The sequence below is a fragment of the Lipomyces tetrasporus genome (assembly GCF_029532465.1).
Source record: "Lipomyces tetrasporus strain NRRL Y-64009 chromosome Unknown POJ06scaffold_4, whole genome shotgun sequence".
NCBI classification, from domain to species: Eukaryota; Fungi; Ascomycota; class Lipomycetes; order Lipomycetales; family Lipomycetaceae; genus Lipomyces; species Lipomyces tetrasporus.
Genome location: NW_026611599.1, coordinates 1,684,824 through 1,707,398, shown reverse-complemented (window position 1 = coordinate 1,707,398; position 22,575 = coordinate 1,684,824). Strand labels below are relative to the sequence as shown.

Here is a 22,575-nt window from a genome sequence, read left to right as displayed (position 1 = left end):
GCTGGGCCAGGGAGTACCTGTATGGGCAGGTTGCTCAAAGTTAAATGCTGTACTCGTCGATCAATTATCGTTCAGAAAACTTAACTAGGTCTAGTTCTAACACATTATTTACACGGTTAGGTAGCTTTTCACATTACAAAATATCACTCAAGTCAAGTCCAGGCACTTCTAATACGATAATATTGACCAAACTTGAGGCAAGTTAAAGGACGAGACACATTTCTAACAATGCACGCTAACATCGACTGGCTTGACAGTAGTCATCCCAAAATTCATACAAGCATTCGCTAACAAACAATCTCGCTAATTATTTCCCAAAATACCTTATCAAACATCTAATTGCGGGTACCACGTGTTATTTACAAAGCGTTTTTCCTCTAGACTGTACGTTAGCACGATCATCCTCATACAAACACAGGACCACTAACCGTAAGGTAATCGACTGAAAGCGAAAATGGAAATACTGTTAGCAAAATCCAAATAATCAAACCACCAGAGGTCATTTGTACATACAGCGTGAATATGTGTAACCGATAAACGGGAGATTCTCCTTTGCGAGATCGTCACCATTCTGCTGTGCCTGAGTAGCCGCCGCATTCGCAGCAGTAATGGCAGGGGCATCTGGAACACTCTCCAAATCTTCAGTAGGGAAATAACTTGTATCAGTGATTGAATTCAACTTAGGAATGAACGGCGCATTGAATTCTCGGATGCTATCCCAGTCGACGCCATCGAAAAACGGATGAGCTTTGATTTCTTCAGCGCCACCTCGGCCAAGCCGCTGCTCTGCTGAAGTCAATAATCGACGAATAAGATCCTCAGCTTCATGCGATAAATGCACTTCTTCAGGAAAATACAACGTCTCCGGCCAAGCTAAGATTTTCCTGTAAGTCTCAGTGGGAGTCTCTGAACAAAATGGAGGCCATCCAACAAGGCATTCGAACATGATCGCACCCAAACTCCACCAATCACACTCCTGACCGTATCCCTGATGAATGAAAATCTCAGGCGCAATGTAATCGGGCGTTCCAACAGTAGAATAAGCCAGTAATCGTCGCGACTTCCGCCACGTCTGTCGGTTCGAAATCGTAAGGTGAATCATAGAATTTCGAGGAGGTTCGGTCGAAGGATTCTTCTCGAGTAGATTTCGGTAGTAGTTGCTATCGTGAGTCTGATGAAGGCCAGTAGACAGACCAAAATCTGACAGCTTAATATGACCGTCCTTATCAATAAGAATATTGTCAGGCTTGATATCACGATGAATGAAGCCCAATTTATGAATAGCCTCAATGGCCAGAACGCATTCCGCCATGTAGAATCGCGTAATATCCTCGGAAAACACATCGTATTTAATCAGCATGGTCATCAGATCTCCACCTGGTAAGAATTCCATAATGAGGTACAGGTAATGAGCATCCTGGAATGAATAATAAAGCGAAACTACCCATGGTGAATCAGATCCTGCCAAGACGTCTCTCTCAGCTTTAACATGAGCTAGCTGATCCTTTTTAAACATTTCCGACTTTAAGAGAGTCTTCATAGCGTAAATCTTTCCCGTGTCCTTCTTCTGTACTAGTCGCACTTCACCGAATGCACCCTTCCCAATCACCTTTACGGTATGGAAATCATCGAGTACTAATCGAGTCCTTCGCAGACGCAAAAATGTAGATTCTTTCCTTCCTAGATTCTGTAGTTGTCGGTTCTTCCGCTCCTCGGATCCTCGCTCTGTGGCCAGCCTGTTCTCCAGCTCAACGCGTCTGCAAAAGTGTCAGTTAAGTTCTTCACCAAAAAAAAAAAAGTATAGGCTAACCTTTGATTCCGTTCAACCGCATGTGATACATTTAGTTGATAGAAGTTTTCTAATTTTAGTTTCGCAGCAGCAGCCCTTTGCAGTGTGAGCTTTGAGAACTGATCCGGATTTCTCTCGAACATGACGTAATCGCTCCCGTTGCTTCCATTTGAATACATGCTCCCTGCACTTCCCATACCGCTACCAGCGCTTCCAGCAGTTGCAGGAAGGTAGGTTGTCGATGACTGAGGCGTGCTACCTCCGCTTCGCGGTGGCGGTGGGAACTGTGAATACCCGGCAGCAGTGTTCGCGCCTGATGCGGCCAAAGGATTTCTTTGGGAAGGCAATTGCTGTTGAAGCTGCGCTAATTGCTGATTTTGCTGGTACTGCTGATATTGTTGTTGCTGGTGTTGCTGTTGTCGTAATTCTTGCTGCTGGTGCTGCGTGTTCTTGTTACGATCGAAGAGGAACATATTGTTAGTCTGTGGCTGTTGATGCTGTACGAAAGGATATTTTGTCAGTTGCTGATTTGCGTACGAGAAGGGAGATGGCGGTTGGTTTTGAGGGATCGATGAAAAAACTTGAGGATACTGTTGCGACTGCTGCTGATGCTGCTGTTGCTGCTGCTGCTGTTGCTGCTGCTGCTGCTGCTGCTGCTGCTGCGGGTAAAGGGGCGGTTGATACTGCAGGTACTGAGGGGCCTGCGGAGGTTGGGCCTGCTGCTGATAATAATAATAATATTGTTGCTGCTGCTGCATAGTAAAGTAGCAGCGCAGGTGGCAGATGCTGCTACGAGCTGCTGAAGAATATTATGCTTGAGCGAACTGGGTTGCGAAGCGAAGGGAGGATGGACGACAGTTGCAAAACACAGAATCAAGGGGTTTCATGAAGGGATAGCCAGTATATCACAGTGCTTTTAGACTTCAATATTCGAGCGAAAACAAACCAAGCCCGCTGCTAAAGACTTGCACATCACGCGTTGGACAAACTTAATAAGCCCAGCACTTTAGGCAGCTCAAGTGACTGAAAATCTCGAGACAGAAATTGTTAAATTGGCCCGCATTTTATGCGCGAACGTAACAGCGTCTATGGCTCAGGCGTAGCGTGGTGAGGAAGTAAACGCATTTTGCTTGGGGACGTAAATTGTATTTGACCTGAATCGCAACATCGTTCCAAAATATGTAAGCTTCTGCAAATCTAAGAGAGGCACCGGAAAATATGGCGGCATGGCTTCGATTTCGTAAGAATATTAAATTTCTATTTTCTAGTAGGCACGAAGAACGAAAGTGAAGACTTTGTAGATACTTGGTTAAAAAGGCAGGAACCATAAGAAACGCCAAAACCTTCGAAGGGCCTAGCTGCGACTGGGTGAGAGAATCAATCACCTAGTCGAGGACATGCACAAGAAAACTGCGACGTTTCTGTGTGCCAATTACGACAATATATCCTCCCGAAGCTCAACTTCCACAGGTGCCGGAAGCTCAACAGGAAGTCAAAGGCGTGCATGGCCACCCTTGCCCACTGTGCTTTTTTCGATCGAACTGCCATGAAGGCAGAGCAGTTTGAGCAGACCCAAGTGGTGGAAGTCAACGAGGAGTGGACGTCCAAGACGTGTTCATGTTGTGGGTGGGTGAATCACACGTTGGGCCGATCCAAGGTGTTTGAGTGCAAGACATGCACGTCGGTCTTTGACCGCGATTTCAATGCGTCTAAAAACATCATGCTAAGTACTTCACTGAGCACATGATGTGAAGTGGCAGCGTCTCTTGGGATGCTGCCACGTTGGGTCCTAGCCCGCTGGACAGAATCAGCAATGCTTATGTCCAGTGCAAGTCCTCCGTGGATTTTGCTAGGCGTAGTTAACGCTAGCAGTATTTATATATTCGAATTGGTGACAAGGGAATTATGTGGGATAGGAAAGTAGCCACACGAAAGAATGTGGATATAATTCCGGGAAACAGTTTGCTGTAACTGCATTCTTCTTTGCTGGGATCTTGCTTTGCCGCACGAGGAAGCTGTGAAATACATAACTACTTCATAGTGAGCACGGCACGTCTCCGGTAAATCCTTTGTTATATATTCACGCCTTACGGTGCCGACCTCATCAATCCCCTTGACTCTCCCGGCTGCCTTTCCGATCTATGGCACGTCCACCACCCTCAGCATTGCTCTCACCGTCACCACCGTGGCCTGCAAAAGAAGACCGCATATGGACCTCTCTAGCGCCCAAATGAGACCCTCGACTACGTCCCGTACCGTACCTAGACAAATGAGAGCCATTGCTGTTGGTGCTTGTACTGCCTTGATTGTGATGTCGTGCTCCAGCACCATGGTGGCCACCGCGTCCGCGATGTGGCTTCTCGTCCGATGCAGCTGCGGCCTTCGCTGCTAACATCTTCTCGGCACCTTCTTTCATGCTATCTGCGTGTACTTTATACTCTATTGCAACATTTGGGAGGCCAAGAACATTTCGTATTATGTCCCTGTCGCGCAAGTTAGACTAATATGACCGAAGACACCATTGGCCAGTTAGACAGATGCGAACCTTATTTTTAGATTGATAGCGCCATTATTTCCCTGTTTATTCCACAAGGAAATAATATCTGCCTCGCGACGAATACTAATCACAGCACCGACTAACTCGTCGCCCAAGGAGTCTCCAAATTCTCCACCAATAATGGCCAGTAACAACGACTCCCAGGGAACAGAACCGGTACCCTTCTTCAACTTGAGAATCCACTTCCCGCCATTAGCGTTGGTCGGGTCCTCCCATATTGGGCGAACTCCAGTCTTGAATAAATGATACTCAGACGTGTATGGTAATGCTGACGGTCTTGCGAGATAGGAATACAATCGCCAAAAGTCTTCAACCTAATGGATCATCAGTTGCCGCCTCAAGTACCTAAAGTAGGTAAACATACAGTTGAAAACGATGATATCTCCTTTGTAGCCTTTTCGTAATCAGATATCTTCACACCAGGTGCTCGATGCAAGAACCACAGTGTCCAATTGTATTTCAAAGGATGCTGGGCCACCGAAAGACTATATAAAAGCGGATCCCCATTGGTCTCGCCGTCAATTGCCGACTGGTTAAGAACAGGAAATAAATCATCGCTTTCGCGCTATTTGACGATCAGCAGCTCGATCTGTCTGGGACAATAATTTGCACAATCATGAAGGCAAAATTACCTTGTCCTCAAAACCTCCAAAGACATTGGAGACGCCTAGCGACGACTGTGAACGGCCCGATCTGGAGAAATCGGTGTCAATTGGTGAAGACGATAGCGGGCTACCATTGCCGCGAGACAAGAGTGATGCCTGCGTTAGAGGTGGTGATAAGCCAAATGACAACGGCGACGTTATCGACACCGGAGATGGCACGGTTGGCCCGGACAATATAGATGATGCTCCTACCGTTGCGTCAACATTTCGGCTACTTCAGGAAAGCTACTGGAGTTAGATATTACCACTATTGACCACAAGTTAGAATATTGACCTAAATATCACAAATTGTGTTACTAACTTCGTTCTTCTTGACCAAATGTTTGTCGGATCCATATGTTCAAATTATTCTATTATCGCTAGTAATTTGTATTTCGAACTCGGCTGACTCCGAAGCGACCTTGGAAAAGAACTACTTTGCAACGAGGTACCGGCAACTTCTTGACAATTGAGCAATAGCAATTTAGTATCAAGGTTTTACATAACCATAAAACTCCAATTAGGTTAGTTTCGAATTTATGATACGAGCGTGCAGGAGTTTTGCGACGAGGGACTTTGTCGTTGAGTCGAAAATTTTGAACCAGTACAATTGAACATGTAGAGTGACGTCTTGGGCAGGCTCGTCTCCGAACAGCAAGGAAGTGGTCGCGCCCAATTAACGTTTTCTCTTTTTTCCTTTTCTCCTTTTTTCCTTTTTACCTACGACCGCTGACCTGCACGTTTCGGTGCTTTTACAATTAAAGCGTAGCTAATAATGTTTATGATGCTTCATAATCATGATGGCTACGCTAATGGATGCGGTCCAGAAAAATCCGTCCTTAAAACCATCGCATTTTAGGCGCCGCCCTACTTGTCCTCAAGTCTGCAGCTGGCTGACCCATGACGGTGTGATGACCTTAGGATTTCGATACATCAAAACAAATATTATTGACATATGTGGCTTAGATAGGCAACGATGCTCATCCTATGGCTGGCGAAAGACAAAGGCTTAATGGTATTTTGACTTTTTTTATGAAGTTCTATCTATGTTCCTGTTGGAAATGGAATGGCGTTGGGTTGATTGACACATTTGTAAGACAAGGACGACAAGCTCTGGTAACCTGATCTAACGGCCCCCACCATTTTGTGGTTTCTATGTTATATCGTGTTCATGGAAGCCCGTTGTCGGTGGTGCAACTGTTTGCCTCGAGCTGACAGGCTGACTGCGGTTAGGCTTGAAGTCGAATTACGGCAAAGAAAGTTCTGAGTCTTACTTGCGCAGTTGCGCTGCGGTGCTATTTAGTTTAATAGTCTTAGAAGCGTTTACTGATTGTGATATTTTTCTAGTCCTACAGAGATTGACTGTGACTGTCTTATCAAGTGTGGAGTGAAGTACTCATTCTGGGATGGCAGTGCGTGTGGTAATGATGCAAGCGTGTTATAATAGGTAATGTAATGCTAGGTTAAAGAGTATAATAGCATATCAATGTAACTTACAGTAATCTTTCGCCCTATTCGTTGTATATTGTAATTACCGATGCGTCATATGCAGAATTTTACGTCAAATTAGCTTTATACCCAACGTAGTCCCTAGTAAAGTACTTCACACGCAATTTTCGACGACGACGCACCTTAAGAGAGAACAACGCTGAGCGCGACAACGGATGATCGACAATTGTCTCGGTATATAGAAAAAATTGAAAAGGAACTCGACAAGCAGAATTTAGCTTTCTGAATCATCTCTTCGCGTGGAGAAGTTCACAACAAATGACTAAAATAATCGAGAGAATCGCGGCCTTGAAGCCCGATGAGCCGTTTTACTCCTTTGAATTTTTTCCGCCGAAGACAGACTCGGTACGGTTCTTGTGATGCATTTTTTGGGACAATGTACTCTCGCTCTGGACATATCTGGACAACTGCTAACACATGCATATTCGCAGGGTTATCAAAATCTCGTTGCTCGACTTCGCCGGATGGCACAATTGAACCCGCTATTTGTCAACATCACCTGGGGAGCTGGTGGATCAACTGTGTCAAAGTCGCTGGATCTGGCTACACTATGCACATCCGAACTGGGCCTTACGGCTTGCCTCCACTTAACATGCACAAACATGGAAAAGAAGATCATCGACGAAGCTCTCACCAAAGCCAAGCAAAATGGAATTCGCAATATTCTCGCACTGAGAGGTGATCCTCCTCGAGGCGAAGAATACTGGACGCCACCAGAATCACAGGAATTTATGTACGCAGTTGATTTGGTTCGGTATATTCGTGCAGAATACGGCGATTACTTCTGTATTGGTGTCGCTGCCTACCCGGAAGGCTACGCTGATGGGTCAAACCCTGAGGCTCAAGATCCTCAACTTGATCTGCCGTACCTCATAGAGAAGACCGCTGCCGGCGCAGATTTCATCATGACACAGCTATTCTTTGACACAGATCAGTTTCTTGCCTTTGAGAAGATGCTACGGGAGCATGAGTCCGGAATTTTCAAGTCGATTCCGATTATTCCAGGATTGCTACCTATTAACACATTCCAATCTTTTATTCGTACCGCCAAACTAAGTCATGCGCACCTCCCCGACCGTATCCTCGAGAAACTAGGCGCAGTCCCTAGCACGGATGACGAGCAGGTCAAACACGTTGGAGTCGATATCCTGGTGGAAATGATTGACCGGATCTACAACGAGACGGACCATCGCGTTCGTGGTTTCCATTTCTACACCCTCAATCTGGAGCGCTCAGTGGCGTTGATTCTTGACAAGAGTGATGTCGTTAAGTCACCCGTAAGGCTTAAGCTGGTCTCACATGAGATGGAAAAAACAACCGAGAAACCGATTTCCATCGACTCAGTACTTTCCGACGGAGTGAAAGATGTTAAAATCACAGAAAATGTTGCAGTCGCTGTTCCAGCAGCCGCGGTGTCCATGACTGCCGAGGCTTCTTGGGACGACTTCCCAAATGGTAGATGGGGTGATCCTAGATCGCCAGGTATGAACTTACATCTAACAAATTGTTTCATGATGATGTCACTAAATATGTTTAGCCTATGGTGAGATTGATGGATATGGCATCACGCTCCATGTCCCGCCAAGGAGAGCTCTAGAGCTATGGGGCAGCCCAAAAACGGCGGCAGATATTTCAGAGTTATTTATTCAATATCTAAAGGGCTCACTCCCAGTCCTACCATGGTCTGAAGAGGAAGGGTTGAGCCCTGAAACGAAGCTAATTGAAGATGACCTGGTTAGACTAAATAAGCTTGGTCTTTGGACTGTGGCTTCGCAACCAGCGGTCAATGGAGTCCGAAGCGACGACAAGATCTTTGGCTGGGGCCCACGCAATGGATATGTTTTCCAGAAAGCACTGATAGAATTTTTCGTACCTGAGGACATATGGTTAACGCTCAAGAAGAAGCTTCAGGGCAGTGACTCCGTGTCATACTACGCCGGAAACTCCAGGGGGGATTTCTTCTCAAATATGAACGCTAACGATGTCAATGCTGTCACTTGGGGTGTCTTCCCCAACAGAGAAGTCGTCCAGCCGACAATCATCGAGGAACAGTCCTTCAAAGCATGGAGTGAAGAAGCCTTTGCCATCTGGAAGGAATGGCAGCGTCTATATACTCGCGCATCCAAGACCTCGAACCTCATCAACACGATCCACGATTCTTACTATTTGGTTTCTATTATTCATCATGACTATGTCAATACTAACGCACTATGGATGTTTTTGCAGCTGTAATTGGTTTGTTCGGGTTAACGTTCGCGATAGGGATGTTCGCTGAGGATGAGAAAAATTTGCGATTTGTCACAAGATACTTAGACTGGATACTGATCGAGTGCCGCGCTTTGCATTGTACTGTTAATAGTCATTGAAATGTATCATACAAGCGATTCTAATCTAGCTATAAGACAAAATTGAAGGTTTTCATTCCGTGAACGCCAAAACAATCGATGTGAACCCCTCAAAATTGAAACTTGAAACCATGCCCACTACCATGCTGGCGAGGACCACTGCTCTGACGGTAAAACGTTCTTCCGCCCTGCTGGAAAAATTGCTGCCGGCCACCGCTGAAACCCCCGAAACCTTGTTGGAAAAATGGGTTAAATCCCTCTGGGCCGCCACTGGGCTGCGAGTGATCATTAGGATCATCGCCACCGTCAAATCGCTCACGCAGTTCAGGATTAGAGAGCACCTCGTATGCCTCATTGATTTCAGCCATTTTCTTTTCAACCTGCTCAGGCTTCAGATCACCTCTGTACTTGTCAGGATGGAATTCCTTTGTCTTTGTACGATATGCCTTCTTGATATCTTTGTCTGTCGCATCGCGGTTAACACCGAGGACTTTGTAATAATCCTTGGAACTGGCCCGTTTCAGAAGCACATGCGCCTCGTTAAGCATGCTATTAACGCGCTGATTCTGCCCACCCGATACTTCTTTCGCTTTATTCAAAACTTCAATAGCTTTGTCAAACTCGTCATTGTTCAGGTGAACTCTGGCAGTAAAGAGAAGAGCGATAATAGACTGCGGGCGATATTCGAGCGTTCGCGTGCAGTACGTTGTTCCCGATCCCCATCGCTTGAGATCAAGATAGGCCTCGCACGATGCCTCGAGAAGATCGACCTCGAGTTCCCTAGGAGTGCCGGATGGGATTTTCTCCTCCTTCTCGACTTTCGCAGCCATCTCCTCAATCTTCTTCAACAGTGCTTCTTTATCAGTTCCTACGGAAACAATCGTCTTTTCGAATGCACTCCACATGTGCTTCTCCTTAAACTCATTTGCCTTTACTATCTTCTTGTCTATCCGCTTGTAGTCTCTGAATGCAGATTTACAAGCCTTTGCATCTGGATCGTAATGCAAGCACTTTGCTAATTGCTGAATCGCACGATCCCTGTCGTTCAAGTATAAATACTGAAGTTGCGCAATTCGAACATGGGGTTCAAACGACAGCGGATTTGCACCGGCTAGATGGATCAAGTCCGCAACAGCCTCGCGAATAAGACCCTTTGCAAGCCGGCACTCAGCTCTGAGAGATCGAAGTGATGTCACAGCCGACGCATACGAAATAGCGCTACTCGAGTACGCGATACACTCATCCAAGTTGCCCGCATCCTTCGCCTTCAGTGCAGCCTTCTCAGCGCTCTGAGCTGCAGCCACCGACTCGATATTCTCCTTTTGGCTGCCAGTCGCTGCCTTAAAGTCTTTTCGCGCACCATCCCAGTTACCCATCTTTAGCCTCAGCTTTCCTCGCTGCACAAGCGCAGAGTCAAAATCTGGCTTCATCTCAAGTGCCTGATCGAAATCCGAAATCGCGGAGGTCAATCTTCCAATCGATAAGTACGTCGCACCGCGCTTGAACACCGACAAATAGTTCTGAGGATCAGATTTCACTGCGGCATCGTAAAATTGCAACGCGTCTTGGAAATTGCCTTGGGTAAGGAGCGCGTCTGCTTTTGCTAAGTACACGGACGGCTTTAGGTCAGGGTCGACATCCACGGCGTCCGCTCTGCACGCCAGGAGCAGGAGAACAACACTGCTGAGAAACTTTGATCGAAGGATCATAACTATATTCTCAGATTGTGGCGAGAACTAATGCGTGCAGATTAGAAGACCCCAATCGCCTCTGAGAAGGTTGTCGTTGCTGTCGAGAAGTGGTTGTGGCCAGCTGGGCTAAAACGATGAACAAAGACATTGCACGCCAAGTCGACATTACCCGGCCTCTATAATTCGCCGATAACGGAACAGTGTACGCCTGTGTTTGCGAGATATTACAGAGAAGTCTTTAGGCTGAAACCTAGGATTGCTATTAGTCTATGAACTGAAAGATGTAAAGACGACGCGACGTATTGAATGTCACAATTGATACCCTTAGTTATTGTACATTGAATGGTCGTTGTTAAGTCTATCTGTGTCTTAATGTTATAGGTGTGTGGCACCTTGCTACTCAAGAAAAATGCTTCATAGTAATTATTCTATCGACAAGCCATATGTAAATAGTACAGGACATAAAATATTTCGAGTTCTACACCTATTCAGAATTGTTTTCGAGAAGTTTGCGAAACGCCGTGGCGACTCGTGTCGAATATCGGTAACCAAAGTCCCAGAGTGCTGCTCGATATCAATGCAATCGTCGGGTTTTGTACCTCACTGATTGTCGACAGGGCGATATCGAATTCCAGGGCCTGAATGGTCCTTCAGATCGTTACCACGCACAAGGCTGGTTAATATCTCAGTCATTCATTAATCTAGCATAATTGAGAATAATGACGACGATACAGACAACGATCAACCCAAAGGCGCTAAAGTCGGATGCACTGGCGTCGTTCCTGCAATTGCTAGAGTCTGTGAGTAGCTAAATATCACATCTTTGCCTGAGAGAGTGTCTTAACAGATAGCTCCTAAGGTTCGGGGAAAGAAGTCTTTGATTTTGGACAGAACGCTGTCGGCGCCGTTAAGTCATATTGCTCGATTCTCCGTGTTGCAAGTACGTTGTAATAGTTTTGATGTCTCTCCGTTGCAGGAATTCTAACGACATTTAGGAGCACGGTGTGGATAATATATTTTGGCTTGATGATGGTCCACAGAAAGAAACTGCGCAGAGGAATATTGTCTATCTAATACGAGGTGACATTAAAAATGCCGGGATCGCCTGTGGTATGTGAACGCCGACTTTGTTGTTGTATTGTTACTGATATCGCAGACCAAATCAAGCGGATAATTCAAACCTCTGACGTTGACTACGACTTCAATGTGTTTCTATATCCTCGACGAATGCTATCAGTGGAGAAGGTCTTTGAAGAGGAGGGCGTTCTAGGCGATGTCACAATTTCAGAGTGGAACCTGGGCTTTATACCTCTAGAAGAAGATTTATTCAGTATCGAACTACCAGATTCTGGATTTAAAGATCTGTATCTGGTATGTCTTATTGTCCCATTGTAAATTTGTCACTTGCTAATAGCGCACAGTATGGTCTGCCTACAACAGTCAGTTTTGCGGCACTGTCACTGAATGCGCTTCAGAAACAATATGGTCTATATCCACGCATTATAGGAAAAGGAAATAACGCCAAGAGATTATGCGACCTATTGCTACGCATGCGTCAAGAATCGCAGGCGAATTCGGAGCAAGCAGAATGGGCAAAAGGTGACACAACGGCGTTCGAACAGCTCGTTATTATCGAACGAGGCACAGATATGGTGACACCATTGATGACGCAATTGACGTACGAAGGGTTGATTGACGAAGTATTTGGAATCAAGAATTCGCAGACGGAAATACCAAGTGCGATATTTACCGCTGCGAATCCCAAATTACCACCGAATGCATCAAGTGGAAGCTCCGTTATCAGTACTGCTCCGGTCACAGACAGGAAAACCCGTAAAATCGTGTTAGATTCTAACGACGCATTATTCTCGACTCTAAGGGATTTGAACTTTGCAATAGTGGGCACAACGCTTAACAAAGCCGCTCGAAAGCTGAATGAAGAATATGAAGAACGGCATCAGGCCAAGACGGTGTCGCAGATTAAGGAGTTTGTAGGTAAACTTGGAGGTCTACAAGCCGAGCACCAGAGTCTTCGTCTACACACTAATCTTGCAGAAGAAATCATGAACAGAACACAAACTGAGTTTTTCAACCGAGCGCTGGAGATACAGCAGAATCTTGTGGCATCCGGGTTGGACACCAGCACGTTGAATCAGACAATCGAAGAATTAATCGTCCGTGGTGTTGCAATTGATACTATCTTGCGTTTACTCGCTGTCGAATGTCTCTCAAGCGGTGGTATGAAAGAGAAGGATCTTGCCCAATTCAAGAGACTGATATTCAATGTTTATGGATACGAGCACATTTTGACGTTGAGCACGTTGCAAAAGCTAGACCTGATCTATGCGCGAGGAAAAGGATATTCCCAATTCCAGTTTTCGAATCTACGGAAGACCCTGCGGTTAATCGTGGATGACGTGAACGAGCAAGCACCTGACGATATCGCGTACGTGTATTCCGGATATGCACCACTGAGTATTCGACTAGTGCAAATGGTCATCCAGAAGCGAGCTCTTGGCAGCAAGATATCAAGTTTGGGCTCTGGGTGGCGCGGTGCAGATGATATATTGCGAAACATCGACGGCGTGCATTTCGATGAAGTTCAGAAAGGCGAAGAGCGCGCTCTACGAGCAAAATCTATGCTAAGCGCAAAGAAAGAGAAAAAGACCGTAGTAGTGTTTTTCTTGGGCGGGATCACGTTCACTGAAGTCGCCGCTTTGCGGTTCATTGCTAAGCAGGAAACGGAACGGCGGAATATTTTGATTCTGACCACTGGTATCATTGATGGTAAAGAAATCATCAAAACCGCAATGGACGATGTTCCGTCGGTTTCGCAAATGGAACTGTAGGATCAACTGTAATTTCACGGGTGGTGTTTGTTTGGCTGCGTTTTGGTCTTGAATGTAGTCAGTGTATAGTATAGAGTTATTAACATTATTAACACCGGAAAGTAATCCTAATATTTTACAACAAATTAAAGTCTAATATAGGAGTCGTAGCTTGACACTGAACGGAAGTCCTGGGTCCGTAATTGAGACCTCTTGGCCATTCGAAACTAGCTCTTTGAGTTTCTTGGAAAGATTTGGCCGTGTCGCTTCTTCCAACTGGGGCGGTGATTGTAGGTACAAGTTTCGCTCTGCTGTTCTTAGCGATGGAGTTTTTGTTCGTCTGCGATTCGGTTAATTTTTCTCGATTGCAGATATTCCAAAGACAGAACATACACTTGTTGCGAATCAGGCAGTCTTTCCATGAGGTCCTCAAGAGTCCACTCTGGGTTCGCTTCGAAATCACTGGCAAGATTTCCACACACCGGACAGTCGTCTTTCTTTTCATACTCAAACGTGTAGGTGTAAATTGAGTCATTGCCGCTGTACATCATGTAGTTGTTCATATACGGGCTGCAGGTAGTAGCGATCTTCAAGGCTTCGTTGCAACACGAAGCTAGATATTTGTAAGATAGCGAATTTGTAAGTCTGAGTCTGAGGCACGTACCAGCGATGATGGCATTAGTGGATGCAATAGCAGGAATAATGTTCTTCGCAACCCCTTGAGTTAACGAATATGTGACACCACTAATATTAAATTCTCGAGAACGACGCAAAGCGGTATCGAATAACCATTGAACATGCTCTGGGTTGTCATTATCTAATTTCTTATCTGCTACCATTAGTTGACTGTAGATTACAATATTAACAATATTAGGTGGTCGTGCCTTTAAAAACTCTCGGCCACTCTAAAACGCTAGCCCATTCGACACAGTGTTCCGGTAATCTGGGAGTATTGGCAATAGTGCACATAGGGAATGTTTGCTGCTTCCCAAGCATCTCGAGAGAGCATTCGTAGCACGACGTGATGGTTGGTAATATGACACGCGACTGTCCCTTGAATCCTGTTCCAGTTAAGATGTTTAGTTCCATTTCAAATCCGCCGTGAAACATACCTTCAGTACCACCATCGATAAGTGGTTTCAAACTCTCAGGATTATTTATGTCGACCATATTCACGAGGGTAGCATTAATCCATCGTCGCGCCTCAACACTATCCAGGCCGCATATCACGATGCCGAATTGCGAATAGTAATCTTCATCCTTATCCTGAATTTTCCCGAAGTAAGGAGTAATCGTGACGCCCTTGACGCGCTTCATAATAAACTCCGCGGCAACGATGGCCTTAGATTTGCCGACGTCGGATTGCCGGAAGAGGAACTGGCGGTTTAGATTGGAAATGTCGATAGTATCCATGTCAATGACGTGTATGTCCGTGAACCCAGAGAGTGCTAAGTTTTTTAAAATCTCACACCCAAGACCGCCCGCACCTCTATTATCGCGTCATTAGTATTAAGCACACGGTTACCGTCCAGACTGCCGGATAATGGTACATATTGACTTACATAACCCTTCATCACTGGTTAGCTCTTTTCTCGCATCGAAGCGTTATCAATGACAATATCGCTTACAATATCTTCATTCCAGAAAGGAAATCATAAACCTCCGGACCAGGAACGTATGCCTCGTCAGTAAACGGGCCCCTACGCGCCAATATCCGCTTCAACGCAGCCCTGCGACGCCAGTATCAGTATCTATATTGGTCTGCCACCAAGAGAATATACGTACTTCCTGACAGGACCATCCGCTTCCATAGCCGTCATATTGCTTACAATATTTTCCTAGCGAAAATGTCTATGTCGGTGCTTGCGTCAAGTTATCGTACATCAATGCACAAGCACATCAATGCGAGTAATCAAGGATCTAGTGCTGGCTAAACTGGCGGTAAATTACGGACAACAGTGCGCCAAAAACTAGGGCGATTGTCCGTGTTTAAATGCCCACTTAATGTCAGTTGGGAGCTCATCTCTGGCCACCAAGTTAATCCCAAAATTCATTTCTGCACGATTTTGCCCGCGTGATCTATCTTATTACTATCCTTATTATCAACGCGAAGGCTTATTCTGGGTGGTCAGGTTTGGAGTTCCTAATAGTACGGGGTTCATTTTTCGTTTTGGTTCGTCGTTTATTATCACAAATATGGCAGGCAAGAAGAACACGGAAAATTCCAAAAAGGTTGAGAATGACAAGCTCAATCTCGCTCCAACATTAAATTCTGACAAAAGGATGTTTAGGCTGCAGGAAATGCTCGCAAAGCCGAAGCGGCGGCTCAGAAGCAAGCTACCGCTGACCGTAAAGTGAAAGAAGCCGAAGATCGAGAATGGGGCAAGGGAGCCAAATCCAGTGCTAAGAAAGAGGCAGAAGAGGCGAAGAAAGCTGACGCCTTACGGAAGAAACAGGAGCGTGAGGAGTTATTGAAAGAGGAGATGGCGTCGTTACCAAGTAAGCCTAAAGGTGGTGCATCGCGTGGACAAGAGAAAGTAGCGAGTAAGAGGGCGGGCAAGATTGACGACTTCTTCTCGAGCAAGGACTCCGTTACTCTTTCTGCGTCGAATATTGATGACGCTCTTGATGCTCTGTCGATCAGTGGTGTCGGTGGATCAAAGGGCGGTTCAACTGGAGGCGTCGAACGACATCCAGAAAGAAGATATAAGGCTGCACTAGCAGCGTACGAAGAACGCAGACTACCGATTCTCAAAGAGGAGCATAAAGGCTTACGACTTAATCAGATGAAAGATCTGATTAAGAAGGAATTCGACAAGTCAGAGGAAAATCCGTTTAATCAAGTCACAGTCAAGCATAACGCGACACAAGGAGAGATTCATGAGGTTAAGCAACAGATCAAGCAGCAGACGGAAAGAAGGCTCGCATCGAACTAGTGCTTGCATCGGCCTGGATCGCCAAACTGCGGTTCAAGAACTGGAGAAGAAATAAAATCGGGATTGATTTGGAATTGGATAAATAAAATGTCTGGCATATTGTATAATATCTGAATACGATGAGCAATGCTCCCATTACAGATTTTAAGACGGAACAGGATGGAAGTAGGTCAGAGTAGGCCAGAAATCTCATTCAAGCATATATGCGCACCAAAACATACGCCAAACCCAACTCACAAGTACTCTATGCAAAACCAAACACGGAAGCCAAAGAAACAAAGTCGCAGTCAAACCCACAAGTACACAATAACTAAAAGAAACGGAGATAAAATCAAACACGATCTATATATCTCCTACTGCTATGGTTTCTCAAGTTTAGCAGTCTCGTTCAAATTTGCATTCATATTTATGTTCGCACCATTTCCATCCGCCAAGATAACCAGCCCCTCACCAAGTCCCTTGCCAACAGCGCCGAGGACATTGACTCCCGTGGCCATTAATGCATTGCCAACAGCACTTCGCGACAGTCTGTCGACTACCGCACAGGAGATAGCCAAGGTCCGCTCCGAGACCTTGTACTCGCGCTCTTTCTCCGCCAACTTCCGAAGCAACTCAATAACATATGGCGTCGAGACTTTCAATGTCACTGCTAGGCCACGGATCAAGTATATAATAGCCTCTTCTAACTTAGAATTGTCCTGGTGCGACTTGGGCAACTGTTCACCACTTCCGGTCGCTGACATGGTATCAATACCTGGAGCTGACCTCCGGTGATATTCGGTCTCAATAACTGCGTCGGGAAGAAACTTGCCAATATCCAAGACTTCCGAAAGAGTCAAATTTGCGGGGAGTGCTCGGAGCAAATAGGTCAATGCATGCACATAAAGCTGCCTACTTATATCATTCCGGGGATCAGTAAGGGCTGCCTTCTCATTACTTGTAGCCCATTCTTGCTGTATTGCATGGTCCTCCATTTCATTTATCGATAAAGTCATAAGGTGATGCCCTAAGATATTTCGTTAGTTCGTCTAATTCACTTGCGATCTGAAGCCAATTTACGAACCATGTTTGGCAAACTTCTTCTCAACACCGTCTGTGGGCTCGGCTGCAGGCTCATATCGCACAATTTCAGGTGACGCACTCAGCTTCCCCTCAGTCTTAACTTGGAAATCCAAATACTCCGTACTTTCGAGAGTTAGGTTCTTTTGTGGCGATGACCGACCTTGCACGATCGACAACGCATAATTTAGAACAGAGGCCGAAATATGCGTCGGTGAATGCAAGAGTGAGGACGATAAGTTCCGCACAGGCGTTAGGGAAACTGGGCTAGACATTTGTGCAGAGTCCCCAACTCGAAGTGCTGTAAAAGTCGTGCGCGGAGACTGTCTTAGCGAGATCTTTTGTTGGGACTTGCGATGATTGTGATAGTAAAGATGAATGTGACGAAGCGAATTGAGCCGCAGAGCTGCTGCTGCCTCGGTCTCGACTATGGCAAATCAACGCTCGGATAATCAGCCAAATTGCCACCTCAAGCAAACGCAATCTCGATAATTGCAATAAATGTGTAAAATTTAAAACCAAAAAATGGTATTACAATTCAAGCCTAATAGCTTATCTCAAGGCCTAATAATCACTGAACAGAAAAAAAAGAGTTGTTAAAAAATTGGGGTCATCCCGGGCTCGATCCGGGGTCTCCTGCAGTTTGCAAACACAAGTCCGCAGAGCTTCGTGACACCCGAAGCAGGCATACTACCACTATACTAATGACCCTGTGCTCGTGACAAAACGAGAAAAAATGTTTATTATATATGTTGTTTAAGAATGTACCCTAACCCGATTCTCCTCTTTCGGCTGGCGGGCTGGCTGGTTTGGTGTCCTTGCCTACGGGCCTTGGCCGGCTACTTGGTGTCGTCGTCTTTGTTTTCCTTTTTCCGTCCTTTCCTTCTTTGCTTCTTTAATCCTTTATATATTTATCCGTTTTGTTTGTTTCCTTCTTTTCGCCAGTACATGCATGTAAATAGCTTGTAAAATACACTGGCTTTCAAACAAAAAAAAAAAAAAAATTCCAGTTTCATTTCCTTCTTTCCTTTTTATTTTATTTTTAACATTAAGTTAACTAAGTTATTTTTAATTTTTATTTTGCCTATTTTTGTTCCTTTTTGTCTCGTTTACACTGGCTTACAAACAGAAAAAACGGGTACGATCAGAACTATATTTCAATTGTATAATATGCATTTCTCAAAAGCGGCTACTTCCACGTCTTTCGCATCCATACTTTATATGTAACTTAAGTTATCTATATTTTGTCCATTAAAATGCTATGAATGGTGGAAGATCAATTGCGCTTTTCTCAGTTTTCTGAAACTCTATATATAATTATATAAGTTTAGTTTTGGTTCACAATAATAATAGTTAATATAAAAGCAATTTCGATTTGAAAACGCGCTCTTTTTCTTCTTTGTCTCGCGTCAGTTGGTATCCCTTGTAGCGTTCATTGTGCATTGTCCTGACGTCAGTTGTCTCATCACAGTTGTGAGGCAACTTGTACCATCACAATATTCTTTCCAGAAATTAGAAGTGACCTTGGGGGAATGGAACGTAGCCTTAGCGACGTCTGATGTACCGCTCTCTTCGTTTTTTAACTTACTAATTCGGAAAATTGACTCATTTGTAATGCTTTAGCTGCGTTTGCTTCAGTAATCTACGTTCGTTCTTATGAGAACAGAAAGCGCCATCATTCTTATGGGAATATAGAAAATGCGATCTCATATCAAGGCAGCCAAGTAACCTGAATTAGAAGATCGTAGACATCTCGCATCAGCCTCTACTTGTGACGAGAATATCCTTTTTCGTCTACTGTCAATACCACGGAATTGTTGCGGGATAAGCCTTTGTGGATGCCGGCCTGACATCTAAAATTTTGAGACCGGGTTGAAATGAGAACGTATCGGTCGAAAATCACAAGAAGGTTAAAGCGACGTAATTACCTGACCGTTGGTACAAATGCCGGGATCATAGTCGGACTCGGGTGCCGGGCCAAGGGCGCCTTGAGGATGGTGACGTCGATGTCGACTGACAGACGTGAAGGCTCCCGGAATACATTGGTTGAGTTTACAATAATTCGTGGAAGCCTACTGATGCTTCGGAGGACCGGAATAGTGCCAGTCCGCGCCGCTTAAGGCTTGTCAGACATAGATCAAAGAGTCGTCTGAAATGCAAAATGCGGCAGGCGTGCGCGTGCCCCTAGTGCATTAGCAGCTTATTACGTACCTCGGTTGCGCCTTCTCGACATGGACGAATTGTAATTATGTAATCGGGGTCCTTCTCGATAATTCCGTGTACGCACGATAACTTAATAGTGTACAACTTACAGCAGTGGGCTGTGTGCCTCGCCTCACTGCCCGAGCCAGGGCAAGCCCCACGCTAGCACGCAAATGGCGGAGTGTGCTGACCACGACAGCGGCCAGGGATATCTAAGGTTGAGCTATCTGACGTCACCAGCCGCTTTGTTACTCACGACACGACTCAGCCCAATCCAACGATCACTTGACTTACTTGCAGTCAACCCGCACCATACAACCTGCTGCCAAATATATAAACTCGGGCGATCCCCCTGGACTAAGCTTGATCCCCCATCGACCTCTATCAACTACCTCCTACTATCTACCACATCGCACTCTATATTTCAGAATGGGAAACTGCTTCTCTGCCAGCCCTCCCCACAGATCATCCGCCTCTTCCACCTACTCTGACAAGAACCGGCGGACTTCCACCAGCAGTGCTAATCGAGAGCGCCGCCAGTCTTTGGCTCCTATACCGTCTCAGGACCCATCGGCAATCCGACCGGTCTTCCAGCAGCCAATGCACAGCCGGCACAGAAGTGTCAGCGAGTAAGCTGTAATGCAAACGACGAAATAGATGATGACCGCGCATATACGCATCTGGCATGATCTCACTTGTCACTCAGTAATATCATCACTCTCGATTCTATGTCAATAGTAATATCGTCGTCATTCTCCTTCGCGGATATTAGTCATTCTGCTTCCTCTTGCAGGCAGGCAGGGAAAAACACTCAAGTAGGATTGGGAATTTTGGAGTTTTTGTGTCATTATTTACTTACATGTTAATTGTTTATGAGCTTCCAATGGAATGGTGCATAATGTCGAAGTGATGTTTGGTTTGGTGTATCTTAATGTAGCTAAATTGCATTGCTATCCAAGTATTCCTCATTTTATTTTTGTCATATGCTGCGTGTGCTTGTCACATCTGGGGGATACCCACAACCTCTGTAGTTATCAAGAGCATCCTCCAATTCGATTTCTAAATGAAGATTGTGCTTTGACAGCTTCCCCACATTCCCATGGAGGACTAGTGAGGGCGTCATATCTTAGTTCGCCCAGTAGATCTTCAAAATGAATTTGCAGTTACTTCCCCCTAGTCAGCTTTCACGTGCTCACACTGCAGTGATGCTTGGCCATTCCGCCCAGTTCCCACTTCCTAGTTGAGATCATTATAATTTGGGAATAGAGCAACGAAAATTTTGTCAGAATAAATCTAATTTGATTCAATTCGTGTGGCTTATCGCCTACGATTCCGCATCACTGCGGCGTGAATAAAGACGACGCTTTAACTATTGCGCCAGCCCTGGAATTTAAGTTTGCGGGGAACTACAGGGTTAGGGTTAACATCGCCAGCCCCTTGATATCATAAAGTGAGTCACGTGGAATCGTGGCCAACGACTCGTCTCGGAAGTCTGCCTCTCTTGACAAGGATATGAGCTCTTTTGTTGATATTATTGTAATTGCACCAGCGATCTTTATTTCTTGTAGTTTATTATCTATTTCTTTTACAGCTGGCCGCAAACTAACAAAGGATAACCCGGCAATCCAGCAGCTACTGCAGTAATCTCTTTGCTCTTTGCAACAATGACTGCTGCTCGCACTGCCTCAGCGAAGTGGTTGTCAAACTTACCGAAGCCGCTCGCACCGTCCAACGCAGGCCGAAAGTCGTACTCGACAGCCGCTTCTGGATTGAGGATTGGTTACGTGCCGGAACATTTCTCGACACCGCTGTTTTTCGCGAAATCGGAGGGATATTACAAAGATGCTGGCGTGTCGCCTGAGTTTAAGCCCTTTATAACTGGTACGGGCGATATGATAAAGGCGTTAAAGGAAAATGATATCGGTATTTATTTTGCATTTTGTTGATGGCTCTGACATGGTATCAACTAACCGTATATAGATCTGGCAGTCGGATTGACAGAGGGGTGGGTAGCTGGTCTAGGAAATAATCGGGCCGACTACAAGATTGTTGGCACTTATGTCCAATCGCCATTACGCAAGTCCATCTACCCGATCTCTGAACCTTGGAGCGTACTAACATCAGCACAGGGTGGGCTATCAGCACTGGTGACAATAGAGACGACATACAATCAATTGCTGACCTTCAAGGAAAGACTTTTGGTGTAAGCCGTATTGGAAGGTACTCCACTATATTTTTCTATCAAGTCTTAGTAGCTCATATGGACTGACGAAATAGCGGATCGTTTGTGATGGCATTTGTTTTGGGCCGAGAACAGGGCTGGCCTGGAAATCCTCCCGTTTCTTTCAATGTTCTGGGGAGCTTCAAGAACCTCCGAGCCGCTGTTAGAGATGGCGACGCAGACGCGTTCATGTGGGAATATTTCACCTCAAAGAAGTATTACGATAACCGCGAAATCAAATACATTGGATCTATCTACACACCGTAAGGTCTTTGTCAGTGTTTTGGAGTTGATGATTAATAGTATTAGTTGGCCTTCATGGACAATCGCAGCGGCTAACAAGCTCGTCAATGCTGAGCCCGGAACCAGAACAATCGGCCGATTCTTCTCGGCGGTGAACAAGGGTGTCCGGCATTTCCTACAGAACCCTGAAAAGGCAGTAGATTACATCTCTACAAATCTCGACTACACAGCCGACGATGCTCGGGAGTGGACGAAGACAGTTAATTTCGCCGATGACGTCTCGGTCGTCGACAGGAGCATCATTATCGATAAGACGTTTGCCATTTTGCACGACGCGAACGTTATTGAAAATGCTGAAGCGGTTGATCCCAAGATGTTTGTTAGTGATACGCCCGCATTCAAGGTTCAGTAGATTAAAAGTTCTTGAAAGTAGCCATCTGTAAGTTAGTGTAGACTTTTTGCAAAATATACTTTGTTGTTTCAAGCAGATACAAAAACTTCCGGCTTGGACGATAAACTTCCGATGTTTCTAAGCTGGGGATCTCTTAAAC

General features: G+C 45.4%; 9 protein-coding genes and 1 non-coding gene across 10 annotated transcripts; 4 read left to right on the top strand and 6 right to left on the bottom strand.

The window, feature by feature from the left end:
• Nucleotides 1–499: 499 nt before the first annotated feature.
• On the bottom strand, nt 500–1,932 carry POJ06DRAFT_281262 (kinase-like domain-containing protein; the record flags this gene model as incomplete). Its single annotated transcript, XM_056189937.1, has 2 exons — nt 500–1,757; nt 1,811–1,932. 2 exons carry the CDS (start codon nt 1,930–1,932, stop codon nt 500–502), a joined length of 1,380 nt encoding a protein of 459 aa, XP_056044977.1.
• A 1,961-nt stretch (nt 1,933–3,893) lies between these two features.
• Nucleotides 3,894–5,892, bottom strand: POJ06DRAFT_267677 (translation initiation factor eIF 4e-like domain-containing protein; the record flags this gene model as incomplete). Its single annotated transcript, XM_056189255.1, has 5 exons — nt 3,894–4,272; nt 4,335–4,660; nt 4,711–4,911; nt 4,979–5,199; nt 5,862–5,892. 5 exons carry the CDS (start codon nt 5,890–5,892, stop codon nt 3,894–3,896), a joined length of 1,158 nt encoding a protein of 385 aa, XP_056044976.1.
• Nucleotides 5,893–6,380: 488 nt separating this feature from the next.
• On the top strand, nt 6,381–8,843 carry POJ06DRAFT_98180 (methylenetetrahydrofolate reductase-domain-containing protein). The gene is made up of 3 exons (XM_056191857.1): nt 6,381–6,844; nt 6,931–7,981; nt 8,037–8,843. Exons 1-3 carry the CDS (start codon nt 6,758–6,760, stop codon nt 8,729–8,731), a joined length of 1,833 nt encoding a protein of 610 aa, XP_056044975.1. The 5' UTR covers nt 6,381–6,757; the 3' UTR covers nt 8,732–8,843.
• Nucleotides 8,844–8,954: 111 nt separating this feature from the next.
• On the bottom strand, nt 8,955–10,553 carry POJ06DRAFT_281260 (uncharacterized protein; the record flags this gene model as incomplete). The annotated part of the gene is made up of 2 exons (XM_056189936.1): nt 8,955–10,495; nt 10,526–10,553. 2 exons carry the CDS (start codon nt 10,551–10,553, stop codon nt 8,955–8,957), a joined length of 1,569 nt encoding a protein of 522 aa, XP_056044974.1.
• Nucleotides 10,554–11,158: 605 nt separating this feature from the next.
• Nucleotides 11,159–13,478, top strand: POJ06DRAFT_251737 (Sec1-like protein). The gene is made up of 5 exons (XM_056187438.1): nt 11,159–11,335; nt 11,395–11,475; nt 11,531–11,645; nt 11,692–11,906; nt 11,957–13,478. Exons 1-5 carry the CDS (start codon nt 11,255–11,257, stop codon nt 13,382–13,384), a joined length of 1,920 nt encoding a protein of 639 aa, XP_056044973.1. The 5' UTR covers nt 11,159–11,254; the 3' UTR covers nt 13,385–13,478.
• On the bottom strand, nt 13,479–15,293 carry POJ06DRAFT_251730 (uncharacterized protein). The gene is made up of 8 exons (XM_056187437.1): nt 15,149–15,293; nt 14,992–15,093; nt 14,926–14,931; nt 14,476–14,852; nt 14,248–14,424; nt 14,028–14,192; nt 13,757–13,976; nt 13,479–13,703 (listed from the first exon to the last, which is right to left on the bottom strand). Exons 1-8 carry the CDS (start codon nt 15,181–15,183, stop codon nt 13,517–13,519), a joined length of 1,269 nt encoding a protein of 422 aa, XP_056044972.1. The 5' UTR covers nt 15,184–15,293; the 3' UTR covers nt 13,479–13,516.
• A 34-nt stretch (nt 15,294–15,327) lies between these two features.
• Nucleotides 15,328–16,448, top strand: POJ06DRAFT_251726 (uncharacterized protein). Its single transcript, XM_056187436.1, has 2 exons — nt 15,328–15,595; nt 15,655–16,448. Exons 1-2 carry the CDS (start codon nt 15,368–15,370, stop codon nt 16,297–16,299), a joined length of 873 nt encoding a protein of 290 aa, XP_056044971.1. The 5' UTR covers nt 15,328–15,367; the 3' UTR covers nt 16,300–16,448.
• Nucleotides 16,449–18,067, bottom strand: POJ06DRAFT_251724 (uncharacterized protein). Its single transcript, XM_056187435.1, has 2 exons — nt 17,363–18,067; nt 16,449–17,305 (listed from the first exon to the last, which is right to left on the bottom strand). Exons 1-2 carry the CDS (start codon nt 17,631–17,633, stop codon nt 16,659–16,661), a joined length of 918 nt encoding a protein of 305 aa, XP_056044970.1. The 5' UTR covers nt 17,634–18,067; the 3' UTR covers nt 16,449–16,658.
• On the bottom strand, nt 17,965–18,069 carry POJ06DRAFT_t38. The gene has a single exon. It is a non-coding gene; the product is annotated as a tRNA-Pro (tRNA).
• Nucleotides 18,070–21,224: 3,155 nt separating this feature from the next.
• POJ06DRAFT_281256 (uncharacterized protein) lies at nt 21,225–22,436 on the top strand (the record flags this gene model as incomplete). The annotated part of the gene is made up of 5 exons (XM_056189935.1): nt 21,225–21,483; nt 21,541–21,640; nt 21,685–21,780; nt 21,838–22,044; nt 22,091–22,436. The coding sequence occupies 5 exons, from the start codon at nt 21,225–21,227 to the stop codon at nt 22,434–22,436; spliced, it is 1,008 nt and encodes a 335-aa protein (XP_056044969.1).
• Nucleotides 22,437–22,575: the final 139 nt, after the last annotated feature.

Excerpts from the sequence above, each read along its gene's own strand:
- POJ06DRAFT_251726 (XM_056187436.1), top strand. The coding sequence starts at position 15,368 with ATGTCAGTTGGGAGCTCATCTCTGGCCACCAAGTTAATCCCAAAATTC. Across the intron at positions 15,596-15,654 it reads ACACGGAAAATTCCAAAAAG|GCTGCAGGAAATGCTCGCAA; the intron begins GTTGAGAATGAC and ends AAGGATGTTTAG.
- POJ06DRAFT_251724 (XM_056187435.1), bottom strand. The coding sequence starts at position 17,633 with ATGTCTAGCCCAGTTTCCCTAACGCCTGTGCGGAACTTATCGTCCTCA. Across the intron at positions 17,306-17,362 it reads GAAGAAGTTTGCCAAACATG|GGCATCACCTTATGACTTTA; the intron begins GTTCGTAAATTG and ends GAAATATCTTAG.
- POJ06DRAFT_98180 (XM_056191857.1), top strand. The coding sequence starts at position 6,758 with ATGACTAAAATAATCGAGAGAATCGCGGCCTTGAAGCCCGATGAGCCG. Across the intron at positions 6,845-6,930 it reads TTCCGCCGAAGACAGACTCG|GGTTATCAAAATCTCGTTGC; the intron begins GTACGGTTCTTG and ends GCATATTCGCAG. Across the intron at positions 7,982-8,036 it reads GGGTGATCCTAGATCGCCAG|CCTATGGTGAGATTGATGGA; the intron begins GTATGAACTTAC and ends AAATATGTTTAG.
- POJ06DRAFT_251730 (XM_056187437.1), bottom strand. The coding sequence starts at position 15,183 with ATGACGGCTATGGAAGCGGATGGTCCTGTCAGGAA. Across the intron at positions 14,425-14,475 it reads TATCGATGGTGGTACTGAAG|GATTCAAGGGACAGTCGCGT; the intron begins GTATGTTTCACG and ends TAACTGGAACAG. Across the intron at positions 13,977-14,027 it reads CACTAATGCCATCATCGCTG|CTTCGTGTTGCAACGAAGCC; the intron begins GTACGTGCCTCA and ends ACAAATATCTAG.
- POJ06DRAFT_251737 (XM_056187438.1), top strand. The coding sequence starts at position 11,255 with ATGACGACGATACAGACAACGATCAACCCAAAGGCGCTAAAGTCGGAT. Across the intron at positions 11,646-11,691 it reads AAATGCCGGGATCGCCTGTG|ACCAAATCAAGCGGATAATT; the intron begins GTATGTGAACGC and ends CTGATATCGCAG. Across the intron at positions 11,907-11,956 it reads GATTTAAAGATCTGTATCTG|TATGGTCTGCCTACAACAGT; the intron begins GTATGTCTTATT and ends AATAGCGCACAG.